General features: G+C 59.3%; 2 protein-coding genes across 7 annotated transcripts in view; both read left to right on the top strand.

Moving 5' to 3' along the window:
* Positions 1 to 21750, top strand: part of FSD1 (fibronectin type III and SPRY domain containing 1) — a gene marked incomplete at both ends in the record, with an annotated part of 516986 nt that overhangs the window by 441278 nt on the left and 53958 nt on the right. The gene's annotated exons all lie outside the window — the stretch shown is intronic.
* On the top strand, positions 169 to 21501 carry ANKRD24 (ankyrin repeat domain 24; the record flags this gene model as incomplete). Of its 6 annotated transcripts, none has more annotated exons than XM_080820900.1 (21): positions 169 to 204; positions 7132 to 7218; positions 7323 to 7453; positions 7533 to 7621; positions 8509 to 8573; positions 9076 to 9133; positions 10514 to 10584; positions 10777 to 10883; positions 11063 to 11250; positions 11729 to 11757; positions 12373 to 12453; positions 12577 to 12684; positions 13347 to 13391; positions 13486 to 13584; positions 14547 to 14619; positions 14842 to 14960; positions 15140 to 16687; positions 19107 to 19274; positions 20907 to 21032; positions 21179 to 21244; positions 21414 to 21501. In XM_080820900.1, 21 exons carry the CDS (start codon positions 169 to 171, stop codon positions 21489 to 21491), a joined length of 3372 nt encoding a protein of 1123 aa, XP_080677026.1. In that variant the 3' UTR covers positions 21492 to 21501. The 6 variants fall into 6 exon arrangements, with proteins under 6 accessions (XP_080677026.1, XP_080677023.1, XP_080677028.1 ...); XM_080820897.1 differs by having other exon boundaries at positions 9076 to 9137; positions 10470 to 10584; XM_080820898.1 differs by lacking the exon at positions 169 to 204 and adding an exon at positions 6279 to 6317 and having other exon boundaries at positions 7132 to 7236; positions 7329 to 7453.

The raw sequence follows: 21750 nt of genomic DNA, 5'->3' as shown, positions 1-21750 counted from the left end.
GTCCTGCGTCTGGGTCCTGCTCGAGGGTCTGAAATGGCCCAGGGACGAGGAAGAGGTCCTTTGAGGAAGGGGAGGTGGGTGACCCTCCAGCTTACCCGGTACCCAGCCCACCCCAATCTTGTGCTTCCCCAGGTGGCCTGGGTTGAGGAGAACCATCAGACGCGGGCCATGAAGACCCTCCGGGCGCGATTTAAGAAGACAGAGGTGAGTCTGAGACCACTGAGATGCCCAGTGCCCCCCAATTTCAGGCTCATGTGCCCCAGGGCCTGGCAGAGGAGCCACTGGGCCTTTGGATCACTGTCCTCGGCCCCTCCTCTGATCCTTTTGGCAGTTTCCATTCGACCAGGCCCCTCCCGGTTCTGGACTCTCCCGAAGCTCCCCACCACCCAACCCCTCCCACCCCGTAGCTTCTGCTCCCTCTCCTCCCTTTCCTGTCTACTGTGCCCTGCTGCCTTCCTGTCCCCACTGCTTCCTGCTCAGTTTCTAGCCACAGGACCTTTGCCCCGGCTGATCCCTCTACTGGGAAAGCCCTCTCCTGCACTCGTTGCTGCCTGCCAAACCCTCTCCAGGCCCACCCTGTTTGGGACCCATAACTCTTCTTCCAGAAGGACCTCCGATCTCCCAAGCTCCAGTGGCCACTTGCTTTTCTGAGGACTCAGTTTCTCAAGGACCCTTATCTCTGGCTTTTGAGTATTCATTCAGCAAACGTTTGTATCAGGCACTGTTGTAAGAGGAAATGCCCGCTCTCTTGGAGCTGACAGTAGGGCTGGGTGGTGGATAGTAAACAAAGTCTGTACGTGCAAAGGCAAGCAAGGAAAGGGAGCCCGCAGGGCAGGGGAGATGTTTGCAACTTTAAAGCAAGTTGTTGAGGAAGGCCTCACCAAGGAGCTGATGCCAGAGCAGAGATCAGAAGGGAAAGAGGGAGGGAATTGTGTGTATATTTCAATGAAGTGCATTCCAGGCAGAGGGGACAGCCAGTGCAAAGGCCCTGGGGTGGGCTGGAGCTGGCTTCCCATGCGGCCATACCTTGGACTGTGAACTCCCAGAGGGAGATGTTCCTTCTTCTGTCGTACCCACCCCCTTGTGCCTCCCCCCCGAACCCACCCACCCCCCCCCCCGCCAAGTGCCTGCTAGCCTGCTAGCGTGGGGTCCAGTCCAGGGCATAGACTAAGAAAATCTAGGGTTAGAGGGTGGAGACCAGGGCAGGCAAAGTTCAGAGAGTGGGCCAGGCCCGGTGGATTCAGGGCATCTTAGGATGCTGAGCAGGTTCCTTGGGCTGGAGTAGAGTGTGTGAGCGGGGTGATCCTGAAGTGGGCCCAGCCCAAGGAGTCCTGGAAAGCCAAAAAGGAAGGGGCATAGGAACACGCCTGCTTATAAAGTCAGATGGCTCTGGGTTTGGGTGCAGCCTCGTCCCGTCTACTTGGGTGAGTGTGGGTCTGTCCCCAGCCTCTGGTGGCCCCGTCAGGTTTTCCCAACCCATCTTATTTATTTATTTCTGTGATTTAAAGCTTAATATTCCTTTTTCTTTGATTTATTTTCATTTGTAAAATTTAAATGTAGTTACCATTGAATTCATTTTTACTTACTTCACCTATTTTTGGTTTTATTTGTGTGTTTTTGAACACCATAAGGAGCTCACCGCGTGCTTTGCAGATGTTAGCTCCTTTATTCCTCATAACAGTCGTATGGGGCGGGAGCTTTTATTATCCCCACTTAACGGATGAGGGGAGAAGGCGCAGAGAGGTTAAGGAACTTGCCCAAGGTCACACAGCTAGGACGTCCCTGAGGTTAGGGTGGGGAAGGGAATCCACTGACAAAAAAAGAAAGAGGTAGGGAGTGACAGAGGCAGGAATAAAGGCTCACGAACCACTTACAAAATGTGGCATTGAGTCAGACTCAACTGCGGAATGACCTAAAATTCTGCACCCTGTCTGAAATCCGTTCCTAAGGTGGACTGTTCCCGTTTACCCCCCAGGAATTCCTGAGATGTGGTAGCCAGGGGTAACCCAAGCCATATCATTGTTTCATTTCAAAAGAAGTATTATATTGAAATCAAATCCTTCAAAAGGTTTTGTGCAGCTAAAAAACAACAACAACAAAAAAAAAACCCCCAAAGACACCTAATTTGGGACATGGGGGTATTGGTCGCGTAGCTCAGGTGCGGGGGTGAGTGGGGGGTGCGGACAGGGGTTAAAGCCTCAGGCTGGGTGTGAGGGTGTCTGGGGTGTCTGGGAGGCAGGAAGGAGCCTGGGCAGCAGCGCCAAGAGACCTGGGGGTGGGTGGACGGGGAGAAGCTTGCCCTCCGCATCCCCCATCAGTCAGCCGGGCAGCTCACTGTCCCTCCCTCCACTGGCCATCTCCAGTTTCTGGGCAGACAGCAGGAGTCAAGTTCGGCTTTTGTTCGGCTCCCCAGAGGGACGAAAGCAAACACCGTGACTTCGTGACTGCAGACACACAGACACACCTGCCCCCCACCCCCACCCCCAGCTGTCTCTGGGGACATCTCCCTCCCTCTTCTCTGCACACAGGCCAGCCCCCGTACCTTGGCCGTCCTCCCTGCGGCCTCCCTGCTGCCTGGCGTACCCTCCCTGCTCCTTTCTGCTTCTTTCCCACCAGTCTTTCCTTCAAGCCCCAACACATGGCCATCCTTGCTCTGAGCCTTCTCAGAGCCTTTCTGGCCCTCAGTTTCCCCATCCGTAAGATGGGATTTAACTGGAGCCGTGAGCCTCGTCCTGGAGCTCCCAGGGGTCTCCTGCCGTTATGTCAAGTTTTAGAAAAGTCCCACAAGCAAGAAGTTGGGAGCCTTTAGAGGTCCATAGGTTGCCACTGCTTCCTGGAAAGTCTGTCTGCCTCTCATTTGTATTCTCCAGAGTTATTAATTCTTTAATTCATTCAACAGACATAAATACTGGGTCCCTACCACAGGCCAGACCCTGTGATAGGTGCTGGAGATCAGGGCTGGTTTCACGGACCCACGATGGGAGTAAAATCCAGATTGCTGCCCGCAGATGGGCTCGGCTCCATCCCAATAAAACTTTATTTATAGACCCTGAAATGTGAATTTCATGTCATTTTCATGGATCACAAAATATGATTCTCCTTTTGATTCCCACCCCCCCACACACCTATAAGTGTAAAAACCATTCTTAGCCCTTGGGCTGCATAAAACCAGATGGGGGTGGGATTTGGCATGTCAGGGGACCCATTTTTGTAGACCTTTGGGCCACCCCCCCCCCCACCAGGAGAGCAGTCTGGATTTTACCCGAGGTTGTTGGAGGGTTTTGAGCAGGAGAGAGATAAGAGCTGATGCAGGCTTCGGGAAGCTGGGGGACAAGTCCAGGGACTAAGAGACCAGGGCAGAGGTGTCCCCGCATGGAGCCTGCAAGGACGGGGCTGCACCGTGGGTAGGAATGGGTAGACCACGTAGAAAGAGATGGTGGTGCCCACGTGCCTCGGGGGGGGGGTTGAGGGGTGTTTGTCTAAGCTTGTATAGAATCCAGGAGGACAGGCCAAGGCACCGGGCAATTCGAGGCCAGAGCTGGGAGATCCACTTCAGTTTCCGCCCTGGGCAAGCATGAGAGGGGCACTCCACCGCCAGATGTGAGAGACAGGGGCCCTCAATACCCACCCGTCCCCGATAACTTATTACCAGACTCTCCCTTTCTCTGCCCCACCTCTCCCTCCTCCTGCCCAAAGATGTTCTAAGAAGAATCTGCAGATCTTGCCCCCGGGGGGATACTGAGCTGTGTCTAGGGATGTCTGTGGTGGTCACACTGGGGGTGCTCTGGCCATCCAGTGGGTGGGGGCCAGGGATGCTGCTCAGCCCCCCCGCTGCCCAGGACAGCCCTCCAACAGAGGATGATCCGGCCGTGAATGTCCGCATGCCTGGGTGGTGGCGCCCAGCCCTAGGGTGCCTGCTGCATCCTCTATCCCATGTAGCATCCAGGGAATTGAAAGCCAGAAATGGAGCAGGACTGGCCCAAGGTCACACAGTTGGTGTAACACCAGGGCAGATCCAGGCTCCCCCTTCCCGTCTGCAGTCGCGGCTGCTAACCCCAGCTTCCAGAAGGCTGTCTCTGCACTCATCCTTTCTCTCCCCTCTCATCCCTGTGTCTCCCCCACTCACCCCATGGCCCCTTCATGAACTCGGAGCCGCATCAACACAGTGGACCGTCCCACCTTTGGAAGCTCTCGTGGCTTCCCTGACGTCCCCCCTTCCTGGTTTGCCCCTCCTTCCCCGGACAGGCCTCCTCCTCTGTCCTACCCTTAACTATGAGCCCCAAACAGCTGGTCCTGGACCAGGACACAGGCAACTGGGCTGGTGGAGGCGAGTGGTAATTTCATCATTTCTCCTGACCGGGATCTTGTCCCTGCCCGTCCTCCCATGCCTTCTTCCGGGAAGCCCTCCCAGACTCCCCAGTGTCAGGAGTCCTCTCTGAGCTCACAGTTGGCCTGGGCTTCCCTCATTACAGCCCCAATCACCCTGGTTCATGAATCCCTAGGTGTATATGTCCCGCCAGGGGCCCCGGGGCCATGTCTTGTCACCACGGGGAGCCAGTGCCGGTTGCAGCCCCAGGCACCCTGTACAATGGACTCAATGACTGAAATTCACATGGCTCAGAGGGCCTGGCCTTGTGAGTCACTCATTCACTCTGCAAACATTTACCGATGGCCCCATTCCACCCTGGGCTGCCCAGCCCTGCCGTCAAGGGCCCCCTGTCTGGGAGAACACCCAGGAGACAGAGACCCTGGGAGCAGATAGGTCCTCTCCGTGCTCGGACCACCTACGATGGCCTGTGTCCCCGGGTTCAGCATTAGATACGCGCGGACGCCAGCACATCCGCGTTTGACGAGTGAATCCAGGTTGAGTGCCCTTACTGTGTGCCTGGCACTGGGGAGCGCTTTGCGTGGCCGATCGCCTTAGTCCTCGGTAACCCACCGCGGGCGGTAGCTACGGTTTATTTTGAAACCCATTTTCCAGGTGAGGACAGTGAAGTCCGAAGCAGGTGAGCGAGTACCTGGGGCGGGGGGGGGGGGTCGCATACATGTAAGTGCGGAGCGCCTGGGGGCAGGGCCCTGGATTCATGTTCAAGTTTGCCAGACCGCTGGGTCCCCCTGTGCGCAAGAACGGTAGCCGCGCAGAGTGGGAAGCTCTGTCTGCGGGGGGCTCGGGCCCGGAGTCACCTGCGACCCGCGTCCAGCTCGGACGAGGCGGAGACGCTGCAGGCGGGTCCCCGGAGATCGACGGGCGGCCCTCGGGGGCGAGGGAGCCGGCCCCGCTGACCGCATCCTCCTCCAAGCAGGAAGGTCAGGGAGTGCCCGGGCGGCTCCCGGTCTCGGAGACTAGCCCCTCCCCCACACGACCCCTACCGTGGGGGCGGGACCTCCGGGAGGGGGCGGGGCGCGCGGGCCCGGCGACAGAGCTCCGCGGGACCCCCACCCCTCCCTCGAGTACCCCCAAGTTCCTCCCTCCGGCCCCTCCCTCCGGCCCCTGCAGCGCACTCCAGCCCCTCCTCCCGGCCCCCACCAGCCCTTCCCTCCAGGCCCCTGCCCCTCCCTCCGACTCCCTCCAGCCCCTCCCTCCGGGTCCCCCAGCCCTTCCCTGCGGGCCCCGTCCAGCCCCCCCGCCCCTCCCTCCGGGCTCTTTCAGCCCCTCCCTCAGGGTCCCCAGCACCCCCGCGTTGCCCCCTGCCCCTCCCTCCGGGTCCCCCTGCCCCTCCCTCCGGGCCCTCCATCAGAGCACAGTCCCTCCCTCCGGACACCCACCCACCGCCCCACAGCCCCCCCGCCCCCGGGCTCTCCCAGCCCCTCCCTCCAAACCCCGCAGCCCCTCCCTCCGGACCCCCCCAGGCCCTCCCTCCGGCCCGTCCCTCCAGCGCCCTCCAGCCCCGCCTCCGGGGCCCCTCCAGCCCCTCCCTCCCGGCCCCGACTAGCTACCCCCCACCTCTCCCTCCGGGACCCCCAGCCCCTCCCCGACCTATGCCCCCTGCCCCTTCCTCCGGGTCCTCCCTTCCCCTCCCTCCAGGCACTCCGTCAGCCCCCCCCAGCCCCTCCCTCCGGACCCCCCCTACCCCGCCGCCCCAGCCCCTCCCTCTCGACCGCCCCCCCCCCGCCCCGCAGCCCCCAGCTCCTCCCTCCGGGGCCCCTCCAGCCCCCCCTCCAGGCTCCCCCAGCCCCTCCCTCCAACCCCCGGTCCCTCCCTAGGGGCCTCCCCGCCCTCCCCTCCGGCCCGGTCGCCTCCCGGAGCTCGGAGCCCGGCACCCGGCGCCCCGGCCGCCATGAAGCAGCTGTGCGTGTGCACCGCCACCTCCTCCGCGGTAGGGCCAGGGGAGGGGGCGCGGGAGCGGGCGGGGCTCGGGCCCTTACTCTCCCCTCCCCACTCCGCCCCTCCCCGCCCCTGCCCGCGCCCGACCTGGACCCCCGCCCCCAGACCCTGGAAGGACCCGGAGTGAGGGGGTTGGGGGGGGCGGCGCAGAGGTTGGGGGGTGGGTGGGACATTTGGGGAGACATGGGGACGTTCTGGGAGGCAGTTTTGAGAACAGATGGGGACACTGGAAAATATGGAGGGACAATTTGGGGGAACAGTTTTTGGGTGGGTTCGTTTGAGGGGACAATTTGGACTATATTCTGAGGGATCATTTTCGGGACAACATACTGACATTTGGAGAACAAATTCAGGAGACATCCAAGGGATTGTTTTGGAAGGACATTTTTAGGACAGATGTTGGGGTCATTTGGGGGGATGATTTTGGAGAAACTTAAGGAATTTGGGGAAGACATTTTGGAATGCATTTCATGCTAAGTAACATGTTTTGGGGAATAGAACCTGTAACATTGGGGGACAGTTGTGGCCTTTTGAGGTCAGTTTAAGAAGGATGAATGACGGAGGACAGTTCTGAAGGACATTTAAAGGGACCCTTTTAGGGGGTCCTGTAGGAGGATTTTGGAGGTGGGGGTGATGTTGGAAGGGGGTTTTCACTAAAGGATCAGCGGGGGGGGCGCTGATCTGGGGGAAATTTACTAGGATGATGCTGGTGGTGGGTGTAGGCTGGACCTGGGGGCAGATGCTGGGGGATGCAGGCTGGGGGGATGCTGTCTCAGACCCCCACCCAGGACCACCTCCCCCTGCAGCTGCGGCTCAGCCCCACTGACCTTGGCTCCTGCCCGCCCTGCGGCCCCTGCCCCATCCCGAAGCCGGCAGCCAGAGGCAGGCGCCAGGCAAGTGCCCAGGGGCAGGTGGTGAAGCCTGGAGCCCCAGCCAGGGGGAGCGGGGTGGGGGCAGAGATCGCCTGGCCCCACGACCCTCTGGGTGTCCCCCGCAGAGCCAGGAGTGGGGCAAAAGTGACGAGCGGCTGCTGCAGGCCGTGGAAAGCAACGACGCGGCGCGGGTGGCCGCCCTCATCACCCGCAAGGGGCTGGTGCCCACGAAGCTGGACCCCGAGGGCAAGTCCGCGTGAGTGCCCGTGCCCTGGGGGGTGTGAGGGATGAGGGGTTGGTCATCCTGCAGCTGATCCCCTATCTCTGACCTCCAGATTCCACCTGGCTGCCATGAGGGGTGCAGCCAGCTGCCTAGAGGTGATGCTGGCTCACGGCGCCAACGTCATGAGCACGGATGGGGCAGGTACTGCCTGCCGGGCCCGGGGGAGGGATGAGGAGTTCAGACCAGGTACCCAGCCTGAGGGTCCGGTTGGGTCCTGCTCTGTGGCTTCCCTGAAAAGGAGGAGGATTCCTTTGGGTGCTCCCAGGGAGGTACAGGGACATGTCAGACTGCGGTGCCGAAGGAAAGAGACTCTAGCTGGCACCGATCGGGGTCAGGCAACAGCTTGTGGTCCTGGAGTGGTCAGGACTCAGGTAGTGGTCAGAGGAAGTCACGGGACTAGAGGAGTACCTGAGCTTGAGAAGTATCTGGGGACAGGAGACTCACAAGCAGAGGTTAGGGAGTAGTATCTCAGGTATGTGGAGTAGCTAGGACAAAAGGAGAATCTGGGCCTCTGACTTAACTGGGGCCCTGAGATCGAATGCATGGCCAAAGGGGATAGTTGGAGCTCAGGAGGTAAGTAGGGCTGGGGCGTAGCCATGTCTGAAGGTTTGGGGCAGCCCAGGAGGCATGGCAGCCAGGACTCGGGGAGCAGCAGGGGATTTGTAGAGTATCAAAGACCGGGAGATTGCACATGGAGTAGCACATGTTACAGACTAGCCGGAACATGTAGGGCAGCTGGATTCCCAGGGGCGGTGTCCTTGAGCATATAGAGGAGCTGGGGTCGTGGGGAGTCGCCAGGGCAGGGGGGCCTGAGGAGTGCATGGGAGTGGAGTGTCGTCTGGGGTGCAGACTAGCTGGAGCTTGGAGAGTCCCTGGCCACTGGGAGTAGCATGGTTTGGAGAAGTACCTGGGATCTGGGGACTTACTGGACACGGGGAGGCTCATCACAGATGGTTGACGCAGGTTTGGGGAGCAGCTGGAAGGTCCTTGCATAGGTGGAGCCCGAGCAGATGCTCTCTGCTTTTCAGGTTACAACGCCCTCCACCTGGCCGCCAAGTACGGGCACCCACAATGTTTGAAGCAGCTGCTACAGGTCATCTACTTTCTGGTGTCAGATACTCCCTCAACCCGAGATGCTTCCTTCCTCGGGCCCCCTCCCCTCCTCCCCGAGTTCTAGAAATCCCCCAAGCTCCCAGATACTCCCCGAATCCTAGCTATGCCTTAGCCTCTTTTACTCCTGAGCCCCAGCTTCTCCCTGGACAACCAGATGCTCCCCGAGTGTCAAGTTACTCCCCACACCCAAGATATACTCCCAGTACCAGATATCTCCCGAGCCCCAGCTTTGCCCCAAACCCTAGGTCGTCCTTAGCCACGGTCACTCTCCGAGCTCCCATCAGCCCCCCAAACCCTCAGCTTCTCCTGAGCTCCCGGCGATTTCCACTTTCTCACCAATTTTTCTAAAAGCCGAGTCACCTGGGGGTCCGGGAGGAGATGGGGGAGGAAGCGCTAAGGGGAGAGAGGCCAGAAGGACATCCCGGCCCAAGAAGGGGCAGTTCCTAGGGAACCTCCAGTGACCCGCACCCCTCCCGTCCCAGGCCTCCTGCGTGGTGGATATTGTGGACAGCAGTGGGTGGACAGCCCTGCATCATGCAGGTGGGTACAGCCCAGCCTCGCCCTGCCCACGATGACCCGGAGGGTGCAGGGCTGGGATTCTTCTACCCGGGGTCCCGGGGACCTACCGTGAACGTCCTGCCTCCTTCCTCCTTCCTTCCGAGTACCTGCTGTGTGCCAGGCAACGGGCCCAGCATTAAAATTCAGCAACCCTTTGGGCCACAGAGAGGCACCCCATTGGACAGGCTAGGTGATTGAGGCCGGCCCGTGAGAAAGTAGAGAAGACCCAGGTTGTCTGACCCCAAAGCACAGCCTGATGTCTGCCAGGCCTGGTGACAACGGTGGTGGCTGTGTGGGGGAGGGGGGTGTGACCAGAGTGCAATTTCTTTGACCAAATCCTAGAGGATCTCAGGCAGGCCAAAGGTCCAAGCACCCTTCAAAATCATCCAATCCAAACTCCTTCGTGAGGGAGGGGAAGGCCCCCACCTGCCCGAACCCGACCCCAGCCCAACATCCGTCCATCATGCCCGTGAGATTAGGGAATGACTTTCACCAATGGCTCAAGAAACGAATGACCTTTTGGGAACACGGAATGCATTTGGGTTTGCTTTAGGGTTTTAAGGCACGGGTTAAAACTTCCCTGCCGTTGGAGTATGCTGCCACCTAGTGGTGGCAAATGCCTTTTGTCACAGTGAAAGATCACTAGGTTTTTTTCGTGCAATAAATATTAAGTTCCTGCTCTGGGTGTCAGGCTCCGTTCTAAGCATGGGGAGCAGAAAACCAAATTGCATACCCGCTCAGGCACAGAGATGGCCATCAGGTAGAGCTTGTCGACTTTTCCAGTGACCCCCAGAGTGAAACCCTTCCTTCTTTCTTCACGGCTCTGGACGTACACAGTCTCCCACTCCCTTGACCTTACCAGGCTCTCTCCCACTTCACGGCTCTTGCCTACCCAGAAACATCTACCGTCTCTCTTTCACCTTTAAACTCGGAACTCGGATCCAGCCCCGAGAAGCCTGCCCAGTCTCAACCGACGTCAGATCCCTCTAGCAAACATTAATACCCTCTATATGAGGTTTGGAGTGTGGTAGTTAATAGTTAAATAGTTAAACAATGCTAGTTAAATGAAAGAGAAGAAATACATAAAAATTAGTCAAAAGTTCCACCTTAAGAGGGAGCTGTGATGGAATATGGAGAGAGCTTGGGACAGCGGGTTAGCAGACCTAATCATAGCTCTGTCTCTGACCCTATTGGCTGACCAGGGACCTGTCTGAACCTCAGTTTCCTGAGGTCATACCTTTGCCTTTGGCCTCCCAGGGAAGGTGGGAACTTCTCATGAAATGAGGGGTAAGAATCATCCCAGGCAGAAGGCCCCCAGAAAATGTCTAAACCTTGCCCCACCTACCCTCCCTCTTTTTCCAGCGGCCGGCGGCTGCATCTCCTGCTCAGAAATGCTTTGCTCCTTCAAGGCACATCTGAATCCCCGAGATCGGGTGAGCCTCTGGGATCTTTTTGGGAAAGAGGCTGTATTTGAGGTACACCGTCACCAAGTGGCAGCACCCCAGGCTCCCTTTAAAGAGTATGAAAAGGTCTGGAGTGAGGTTCAGGGGCACTCACAAAGGCTTCCCTACCTACAAGGTCAGCCTCTCACCTTTTGTCTCGTCCTTCCCCTCATTTCCCACCAGTCAGGTACAACGCCCCTTATCATAGCAGCTCAGATGGGTCACACAGATTTGTGCCGCCTCCTCCTGCAGCAGGGGGCAGCAGCAAATGACCAGGACCTGCAGGGGAGGTGAGTATCTGCCCTCCCAGTTAGTCCATTGTATGCCCTGTGACCTTGAGCCAGTCGTTAATTTCTGCAGGTGGGGGAACTCGTTGACCTCTCCCCCCCCCAACCCCAGCCTGGGTGTTGAGGAGGGCTTGGGGGTTTGAGAACGTCTTTGCTTCCTCAGTAGCCCCCTCTCCTGGTAGGACAGCCCTGATGTTTGCCTGTGAGGGGGCCAACCCCGAAACAGTGGAGGTTCTGCTGCAAGGCGGGGCCCAGCCAGGCATCACTGACGCACTGGGCCAGGACGCTGCTCACTACGGTGCCCTAGCGGGAGACAAACTCATCCTGCATCTCTTGCAGGAGGCGGCACAGCGCCCCTCACCACCCAGTGGTATGCAAGCCCCCCCCATACAACTTCAAGCACCCCATCTCCTTCCAAGCAGTATCTTGTCACCCCTTTCCCTACTCTAGGTAGTTTCAAGGGATCCCTATTTGCTGCATCAGGGGAGGTTTCATGTGTCCCCTGATGCTACTCAGAACAGTTTCAAGGAGCCCCAGAGCTTTTGGATTAATCTAGGGGTCCACTCTGCTTTCCTGGGCCATCCTTATCCTTGGATCTTTGCCCTTCCTAAGACTTGGCACCCCTACTTGAGCCATCCTGGAGGTGCCACTGTCCTCCCCTTATTAGATGGCCCTCCTGTTACCATCTGCAAAAGTAGTTGAGTCCTACTTTCAAAGTCCTGATTCTGGGGGAATTGGTAGCCCACTCCAGCCGTGAGTCCCCTCCCTCGTGCCCTTCCTAGGGCTGGGAATGGAGTCCCTAAAACAGAGTGCCTGACCCTGCTTCCCTCTCTTCCCTGCCCTCCTAGAGGATGACTCAGGCGAGGCATCATCTCAGGTACGGATCTCTAAGCAGTGAACGAGTCCCCTCCCCCTGCACACGCTGCCTCCCCCCTCCCTGCCCCAAGCTTTATGGAATGAGGAGGAGATGGACTTTTGTCCCGGGGTTATGGCCTAGGAAGACCTGTTTGGGATGAATGCCACTTTCTGGGTACGCTGCCACCAAGTGACAGCAGCACCCACAGCCTAATTCTCAGAACCGGGTGAGAACTCTGCGGGAATGGGGCCAAATCATGGGGCTGGAGTGGAGTGGTAGAGGGAACTGAGTTTGGTGAGGGCCGGTGTAGGTCATGGAAAAGGCCTCTTTCTCCCTCCCAGCTCTACAGCATCTCAGTTCCACACGGAAAGGGAACTTGTAGGCGATCTGGTCTAGTACCACGTACCAAGGCACAAAGAGGGGGAGAGAGCAAAGCATTAGTTTTGGAACTGTCAGGAAGCACGGCCACTTTTATGCCAGGATAAGCAAGGGCCAGGGAGAGGAAAGGGCTTGCTCAGGGCCACACAGGAAGCGAGGACCGAGTTGGGGCTGATGACAGGTAGTGGGGCTGGGCTGGTGTATTTGGGTGGGAGGCTGGCACATTCCCCATGTGCCCCCTCCCCCCCCTTCTCCCAGAACTCCGTGTCCAGCCATGAAAAGCGAGGGGCTCCCAAGAAGCGGAAGGCACCTCAGCCCCCTGCCAGCATCCCCCTGCCGGTGAGTGACACCCCGGCTATAGGGGGAGGAACGGGGGCAGCAGGAGTGGGTGTAGGAGGCTGTAGGAGGGGGCAGCCCCGGGGCCTCACGTGAAGGTGGTGGGTCCCTGGGGCGGGGGCACAGGATGACCGAGATGCCTATGAGGAGATCGTGCGGCTGCGACAGGAGAGGGGCCGCCTGCTGCAGAAGATCCGGGGCCTGGAGCAGCACCGGGAACGGAGGAAGCCGGAGGTGAGGGGCCAGGCTAAGCCTGGGGTGGGTGCGGTTTTGCGGGGAAGACTCCCCTCACCTCTCCTAGCTCCCACCTCCCTCTCTCGGTCTGCGCTCACGCTGCTGCAGCCCTGCGGGCCTCCTTGCTGTTCCCGCCCATGTTCCAGGCCTGCTCCTGCCCCAGGGCCTTTGCGCGTGTGGTGCCCTCTGCTTGGAACACTCCTCCCCAGGTGCTCCTGTGGTTCCCTCCTTCTTTTCCTTTAGGTCTTTGCTCAGAAACCGCTTGCCAAAGACACCTCCCCTGCCTAGCTTATTTAAAATTGTGGTAGCTCCCACTCGCTTCCCAGTTCCCTTTATTTTTATTCGAAGTGCATCTTATTCATGTTCACCCGTTTGACTGTAAGCCCACGGGGATGGGCATGGTTGACCACGACTGGCTCACAGTACACGCTTGACGTTTATTGGAAGAACGGGTGTTTCAGGGGGCGAGTGAATGAATTATGGCCCCAAACAGGGTCAGACACTCAGTAAGTCCTTAGTAACGCGTCAGGGGGCAGAGCAAGGTGCTGGGTGCACGGTGGGTGCACAGCCGGTGTCTGATGGGGATCGGGGGCTACTACGGGGGTGGGGCGGAGACGGCCCTCAACCCAGATTTGAGCCTGTTCCCCCGTTCTTCCCGTCAGCTGCCGGAGGCAGAGGCCAGCTCCCTCCACAGCCTGGAGAGACAGGTAGGTGGCAGGTGCAGAGAGCCAGCCCCTCGGGCACCCCGTGTTTCCTCCCAGAGGCTGGCCAAGCCCCCCCCTGCTGCCGCCCCCCTTCCAGGTACAAGAGCTGCAGCAGCTGCTGGCGGAGAAGGAGGAGGAGAAGGAGAGCCTGGGGCGGGAGGTGGAGAGTCTGCAGAGCCGGCTGTCCCTGCTGGAGGTGGGGGGGGTGGGGCCGGGCGGGGGCGGGGCCTCTCCCACCGCGCTTGCGGGACAACCACAGCAGTACACGCACAGGCTCTCCCACGAGGACACAACAGACCTACAGACACGCCATCGCAGACACCACACCCACACACGTAACGGGCACAAAGTGGACACTTCTCCAAACGCGGAGCCGGGACCCACAGAGGTGAGCGGCCGCTCTCACACACACGTGGTCTTGCACCTTAAACCGGCGACCACAGCAAGCATCCGTGAGGAACGCGCGCTCCCACACGCACGCCAGAAATACCGGCGCCTACACAACAGACGTTCCTCCATCCCACGCAGACGGCACACCCACAAACCCATGCACACGTACAAATATTTCCCCCAACACGTGATTACACAAACATGCGCGAGCACCTGTGCTCTCGCACACAGACCCACCCAAATCCGCAAACACCGCTGGAGCAATCACACCCACACAACAGACTCAGACACGAGCACCAGATCACACACGGTCACAGGAAGGCGCCCGGGAGGGGCGGGGGCCACGCCACATCCCCAGGTTCCCCGCAGACCCACAAACTCTGAGCTGTTCCCACTCACAGGCGGACACCCTCAGCCCCATGTGACCCCCAGTGCAGGATCCTGGACACACCCTCATGGGGACGCAGTCCCGCATCCCTCTCTCCGTGTCCCCCCCCACACAAGATGTGCACACACCCCCCAGGCATTGGATTATGGTCACACATTTGCACAGTGGCTGGGCTGTTCCCTGCCCTTCCCGGGGAGCCCAGCGTAGCCCCGTGGCACACAGTTGGCACTCGGCAAACACTGTGGGCCAGACACAGCCAGTCATGCGCCTGGGGAGCGATGGAGACGCATGAACTCCCCTGTCCGCTCTAGATTCTTGGGGGCGGGTCTTGGGGCTGGGAAGGGGGTAGGGACCTGAGCCGGACCCCGTGCCCTCCCCAGAATGAGCGGGAGAACACCAGCTACGATGTGGCCACTCTGCAGGATGAGGAGGGCGAACTCTCTGACTTTCCAGGTGAGCCCCCAACCCCGTTCTCCTTCCGCGCACCCCTGTGCCTCTTGTCCCTGAGGCCCCTGGAAATGGAGACGACCCGCAGGCATGGAGAGAGTTTGAAGCCGGGAGGGAGGTCGGCCCCCACCCGTTATTCATTCCATCTGCCTGCTTTGGGGGCTCCGACCCTTAGCTCCCATCCCCCGTGGCCCAGGCCCCCTGGGTCTGACTCTCTGCGCCCCCCAGGGGCCGAGGCTCTGCTCTCCAAACAGCTAAGCCCCTCAGCCCAGGAGCTCTTGGCCTCACTGCGGGAGCAGGTGGCTGCCCTCACCAGACAGAACCAGGAACTGATGGAGAAGGTCCAGGTGGGGAAACCGAGGCCCAGGACAGCCGGGGGGGGGGCGGGTCAGATCTGAGGACCCGAGGGATCGTTCCCTGGGGGGTCAGGGTGGGCACACGGCTGAGTCTGTGGGCAGGGAAGGTGGCAGGGCCACTCTGAGCCCCCATGGCCACAAGCTCCCACCAGCTCCCCACTACCTCCCAGATCCTGGAGAGCTTCGAGAGGGACGAGATGGAGGTGAACGGGTCAGCTGAGGTCATCCCTCTGGCCCTCTATGACTCTCTTCGGGCTGAGTTCGACCAGCTCCGCAGGCAGCACACCGAGGCTCTGCGGGCACTGGAGCGACAGGGAACACGGGGGGCCCCTGGGGAAGAGGAGGCAGCCGTGGGGGAGGGCATGGGCACGGGAGTCAAGACCACCAGGAACGGGCCAATGGAAATGGAGCTCGACGGCAGCGCGGCTCCGGGAGCCAAAGTGAACGGAGCTGAGACCACAGACGAGGAGGCTACAAGAGTGGAAACTGTGGAGGCAGCATCTGTGGGGGCTGAGGCCACAGACACGAAACCCACGGGGGCCGAGGCCACAGACACGAAACCCACGGGGGCCGAGGCCACAGACACGAAACCCATGGACACGGAAGCTACAGAAACAGAATCCACAGGGGCCGAGGCCACAGAACCCGAGGCTCTGGGGAAGGGAGGAAATCCTGAAACAAAGGCCACGGGAGCAGAGGCCACAGAGCCGAAAGCAGAGGAAGCGGCAATGACGGCCGGCGGGGCAGGTGCTGCGGGGGCCGAGCCTGCGGGCACGGAGACCGTGCGCCTGGAGGCCACAGCGGGGGCGGCCGCAGCCCCGAGGGCCCCCCCGGGCCCAGTCCTCCACCCCGGGGCTGCGGAGGCCTCGGAACAGCTGCAGGCGGAGCTGGAGACCAGGATCCGTGGCTTGGAGGAGGCGCTCCGGCAGCGGGAGCGGGAGGCGGCCGCCGAGCTGGAGGCGGCCCACGGCAAGTGCCAGGCAGCAGAGGCGGAGGCCGGCCGGCTCCGGGAGCGGGTGCGGGAGGCCGAGGGCGGCGGAGCTGCTGGGGGCGGCGGCGGGGATGTGGTCCAGCTGCGGGCCGCCCTGGAGCAGGCCCGGGAGGACCTCCGAGGCCGGGACGCCCGCCTCCGGGAGCTGGAGGCGGCCTCAGCCCGGCTGGACGAGGCCCGGGCGGGCCGGCTGCTGGCCGAGGAGGAGGCCCGGGGCCTGCGGGCAGAGCTGGCCCGGCGGGAGGAGGTGCGGCTGGAGCAGAGCCGGGAGCTGGAGGTGCTGCGGGAGCAGCTGGCCGTGGCCACGGCCGCCGGGGAGCAGCAGCGGGCCGTGGCCGCCGAGCTGGGCCAAGCACGGGATGCGGCCGAGGCCCGGGCGGCCGAGCTGACCACGGCCTGCGAGGAGGCCCGGCGGGGCCTGGCGGAGCTGCGCGAGGCGTCCGAGGCCCTGCGGCAGTCGGCGGTGCCGGCCTCCGAGCACCACCGGCTGCAGGAGGAGGCCCTCGAGCTGCGGGGCCGGGCCGCCAGCCTGGAGCAGGAGGTGGTGGCCACGGGCAAGGAGGCCGCCCGGCTGCGGGCCGAGCTGGAGCGGGAGCGTGTGGGGAGCGTGGCCCGCCTGGAGCACGAGCGCATCGTGGGGGCCTTGCAGGCTGACGTGGCCCGGCTGGAGGGGCAGCTGGAGGAGCTGGGACGCCGGCACGAGAAGACCAGCGCCGAGGTCTTCCAGGTGAGCCCGGCCGGGCCCCCGCCGAGCACAGCCAAGTCCCAGCCCGGCCGGCGGCCCATTGGCGGTCTGACCCACAGCCCCGGTTCTGGTCCTGTAGACACCTGACCCTGCTAGCGTTTCTAGGTGGACGGCTAACCCTGTGGCCATTCTGATCTCTTGGACGTTTCAACTTGTGTTATCTTTTTCAAAACCTTCGGCTGCTTTTAACCTTATCATCCATCTATCTACCCATCTTTCTTTCTTTCAAGACTTTGTTTATTTGAGAGAGAGAGAGGGAGAGAGAGAGAGAGGGCACAAGCAGGAGAGGGACAGAGGGAGAAGCAGGCTCTCTGCTCAGGAGTCTGGGACATGGGACTTGATCTCAGGACCCCAGGATCATGATCTGAGCTGAAGGCAGACGCTGAACCCAATGAGCCACCCAGGCGCCCCGACCCCATCATTTTTTCTAATGGTTTGTCTGGGAGTCCTCTGTGCACCCCAGGGTCACACGAGCTCTCAGACTGATCACTTTGGTTCCGCAGTGGTGCTCATGCTTCGGCTCTAATGGTGTGTATGGTGTGAGGTAGGGATCGATGTCCACTTGTCGTTTTGTAGGCAGTGAATTGGCCTTTTTGCCCTGATGTTTTTTACTATGACGTCCATTTTTTCTGCTGGCCTGAAAGCTCCCTGTGGTTCTTCTGACTGGCTGTTTAGAATTTGTCATTTTGCCTCTGGATCATTTTTGATGCTTTAGCCCAAGAGTAGTGGGTTGTTATGCCCAGAGATTTTTAATCTAATATTTTGAATCTAGTTGATTTTGGTGTTGAGCTGTTCATTTTTTTAAGACCAGGGACTGTGACCAAAAAAAAAAAAATATATATATATATATATATATTTAAAATTTTATTTATTTATTTGACAGAGAGAGGGAACACAAGCAGGGGGAGCAAGGGGAGCAGGAGCGGGAGAAGCAGGCTTCCCACTGAGCAGGGAGCCTGATGCGGGGCTTGATCCCAGGACCCAGAGATCATGACCTGAGACGAAAGCAGAGGCTTTAACCCACTGAGCCACCCAGGCGCTCTATATATATATTTTTTTTTGTCCCTTGTGGTGGACATTTGATTCCATCTCTTGTCTTAAAAAATCCATAAACATTAGTAGGTGTTATAACAAAATACGTGAATAAGAAGCCACGTTCATTAGTTGTTGTCAGGAAAGCATTTTTCTCTGCTTGCCTCTCTTTACTCACCCCTAGGACGCAGATAATAATACTTCTGAGTCCTAAGATGAAAATTGAAAATTGAATTGAATTGAATATTTTAAACTACACAAAGGATTTAGTACGGTCGTAGCATAAGAGGTCAATAAAGGGCACCCAGGATTATAATTTTCCCAAGAAAACACTCTTTCAAAACCAGTTAGACCTGTCACCTACTTACTAGAGGCTGAAGCCCAGCATGAGGACGCCCATTTTCATCTCTATCTCCTGAGTTTCACCTGCTCACGACCACTTCTGGGGGTAAAGTTCGCAAGCCCTGTTTGCTTCATCTATCTGTGGACTTGATTTTTCTTTTTTGATTGTTAAGATGTAGTCAATCTGGGGGCGCCTGGGTGGCTCATTTGTTGAGAGTCTGCCTTCAGCTCAGGTCATGATCCTGGGGTCCTGGGATCGAGCCCCGCATTGGGCTCCCTGCTCAGCAGGGAGTCTGCTTCTCCCTCTCCCACTCCCCCTGCTGGTGTTCCCTCTCTTGCTGTGTCTCTCTCTGTCAAATAAATAAATAAAATCTTAAATAAAAAAAAGAGGTGTAGCCAGTCTGTACTGAGTGGAACATCTACTTACCCACACTCCCCTGGAGCTATTATTTCTACAAAGGCCACTGTCTGACACCACACCCCACCCCCCGGGAGGGCCAATGTTTGCAAAGCTGACATTCTCTGATCTTGATATTTTTGTGAAAATGCAGTCATCAACTTGTAGACATTGGTTTGCGTCTCATCCACGTTTTTCTGGCTTTGTTTCTTTTGTAAGAAACCCATAAGCCTTTACAACACGGGCAGAGAAAGGAAGGCTAGTGACGACGACACAGCACCTTGAACCTCACATTCCCTGTGCACCGCGCACTCTTGGAAGCACATGCCTGGGATTTGTCCATTTCCTTCTCACAGTTACTCTGTGATGTGGGGGCTGTTATTACCCTGATTTTACGTGCGAGGAAACAGACACAGAGAGGTTAAGTCAGTTGTCCGAGGCCACACAGCTAGCACGTCAGAAGTGTCAGAATGGGTCAGAATCGTCATGGTGTCTGGGAAGAACCCAGGACCCCCTGAGTTGAACTCCTCAATATCAAATTGGGCTGGAATGTCCTCAGGCCAGAATGGAAGGGTCAGGAGACTCTGGGGTCGCCGTGTCCTCAGGGTCACGCGTGGGCTTGGGCTGTAGGTCCAGAGGGAGGCGCTGTTCATGAAGAGTGAGCGGCACGCCGCCGAGGCCCAGCTGGCCACAGCAGAGCAGCAGCTGCGGGGGCTACGCACGGAGGCCGAGCGGGCACGCCAGGCCCAGAGCCGCGCCCAGGAGGCCCTGGACATGGCCAAGGAGAAGGATAAGAAGGTGAGTCCCCTTTCCCTGCGCTCCCTGGGAGGGAGGTTCCCACCCACTAGAGGTTGGGGGAAATCCAAGAATGCCCAGATGAACGAGTCTGAGGCAATCAGCCCATTTTCCAGATGGGAGACTGAGGCGCAAAGAAGGACAGAGACAATTCAGACATGTGGGGACTGTTCTAACTATGAATTATAACCGCAGTAACATTTTCTGGGCGCTTACTGCGTGCCAGGCCCCGAGCTATGTATTTGACACAGACCAACACATTTAATTGTCGCGTCAAGTTCCTGTAAGATCGGTGATTTTATTGTCCCCACTTGGAGAAACAAGGCACAGAGAGGGGATGCCACTTCCCCGAGGTTGCACAGCATGCAGAGGTTCAGCCAGTGTTTGGACCCAGGTTCCCAAGTTCTGGTCTTCCGTAATGATGATGGGTGACGGCGGCCCGTGGCTGTTGAGTTAGGTGGTTTTCACACACTATCGGTTTTAATTTCCCTCTGACCCTGGAAGCCAGAAGGCATTCTTACTGCTGCTTTCTAAATGAGCGCGCTGAGGCTCTGAGAGGCCAAGGGTGACACATCAGAGTGACGCGTCGGGTCGCGCGGTCACTGGGCAGCACACGTGACTCCCAGAGCCCAGGGCACGTTAGCGGAGAGCCCCCCAGCCCTAGCTCACCGTGTGACCGTGGGCAAGTCAGTCGACCTCTCTGAGCCCACGATCGCCTCTTGCAAAACAAAAATAAAATTGTGGTTGTGATTCTGGTTTATTGGTTGCAGGGACTCTCCCCCTCGGCACGAGTGACACTCGGGTCAGGTCATTCTCTGTTGGGGGGGCGCTGTGGGGGCCAAGCAGCATCCCTGACCCCACCCTCTCTATGCCAGGAGCACCCCCAGTTGGGACAGCCATAGGCGTCCCCACACATGGCCTGGGGTTCCCCGGGGGCAGGATGGCCCCTGGTTAAGAACTTCTGATCTGTAGTATAATAATAAAGCCCAGCATTTATTGAGTGCTTGCTGTTTGCCAGGCAGAGTTTCAATTTAACTTCGGTTCAGAATTACAGTAACCCGCCAAGGTGAGAACCGTGATTCCCCTTCCTTTTCAGATAAGGAAACTGAGGCTCAGAGGGGTTAAATTGTCTCCCCGAGATCTCCTGCAGGAGAGGGGCAGGGAGGGACCCAAACCCAGGGCAACCTGACCCAGCCCCACCAGGCCAGACTGCCGTGGGCCTCTGTTCCATCAGCCTCCCCTTCCCAGAGCCCGCAAGAAGGGCTGTGACAGGATTGGCCGACTTCTGGAAAGAGCCAGAGTCCGTGTTCTCGGCTCTGACGTGTCCGTGAACGGGCGGCAGCCGCGCACCCATGACATTTCGTGTGCGCGCTCGGAAATGTGGATGCGATTTGATCATCATCCTACGTCACGAAACACCACGTTTCTTTTGACATTTCTCCCCCAACCATTTACAAATGTGAAAGCCATTCTTAGCTCACGGGCCAGACTCCCAAGGGCCAAGAGTTTGCCGGCCTCTAGGCTGCGACCTTCCCTTGCCGGCCTCCTCCCGAGGGAGGTGCCGGACAGGTCCAACGCCCCCGCCCCAGGCTCGGGGTGACTGGAGGTCCCCCCGTCCGCATCTCTCCCCACCAGATCACAGAGCTCTCCAAGGAAGTCTTCAGTCTTAAGGAGGCCTTGAAGGACCAGCCGGGGGCCCCGGGCACCGCCGAGGTGGAGGCCCTCCGAGGCCAGGTCAAGGCCTTGCAGGAGCAACTGAAGGTGAGGTCACAGGCGGGCGGAGGAAAGCGGTTCTGTATTTTAACAGCTGTTGCACTGGCGCACGGGCTCTGTGTGCAAAGGGGGCTTTGGGGCATGTTTTTGGGGGGGAGCCTGCTTTTCCAAGTACCCCTCCCCCATACCCACAGGAGGCTGCCCGGGACCACAGCGCAGTGGTGGCCTTGTACAGGAGCCACCTCCTGTGCGCCATTCAGGTGAGTCATGCCGGGCCACCAGCACTCGGGCCTGTCCTCCCGTCTGTATGGGGGGGGGGCTGGTGGTGCTGGGTGGTTCATGGCCTTGCAGGGGTGGGGAGGGAGGGAACAGGGAAGCCAGAACAGGAGTGCCCAGGCATCCCCGTGGCCTCTGCTTGCCCCACCCCAGGGTCAGATGGATGAAGATGTGCAGAGGATCCTGAACCAGATCCTACAGATGCAAAGGCTCCAAGCTCAGGGCCGCTGAGCATCGCGGGGCGTCCGGGCTCCCGCGCTCACGTTCCAAGCCCAGACACCCCCTGGGCCTGCTCCGCTGTACTTGGCTGCGTCCACCGCCCCATTGGTCCCTGCGTGCACTGGCCGGGGTCGACCCCAGCCCTGACTGTGCCCCCCCGCCGGCCCTGACCGGAGAACCCCACGAGCCCCTGCTCCCACGTCCTGTCCTGTCCGTCCTGTAGCCAGACAGCGCCCCGGACCCCAGGAATAAAAGCTCAGAGTGGAGGACG

The sequence above is a fragment of the Martes martes genome (assembly GCF_963455335.1).
Source record: "Martes martes genome assembly, chromosome: 1".
Lineage (NCBI taxonomy): Eukaryota > Metazoa > Chordata > Mammalia > Carnivora > Mustelidae > Martes > Martes martes.
This window is presented reverse-complemented; position numbering and strand designations above follow the sequence as displayed.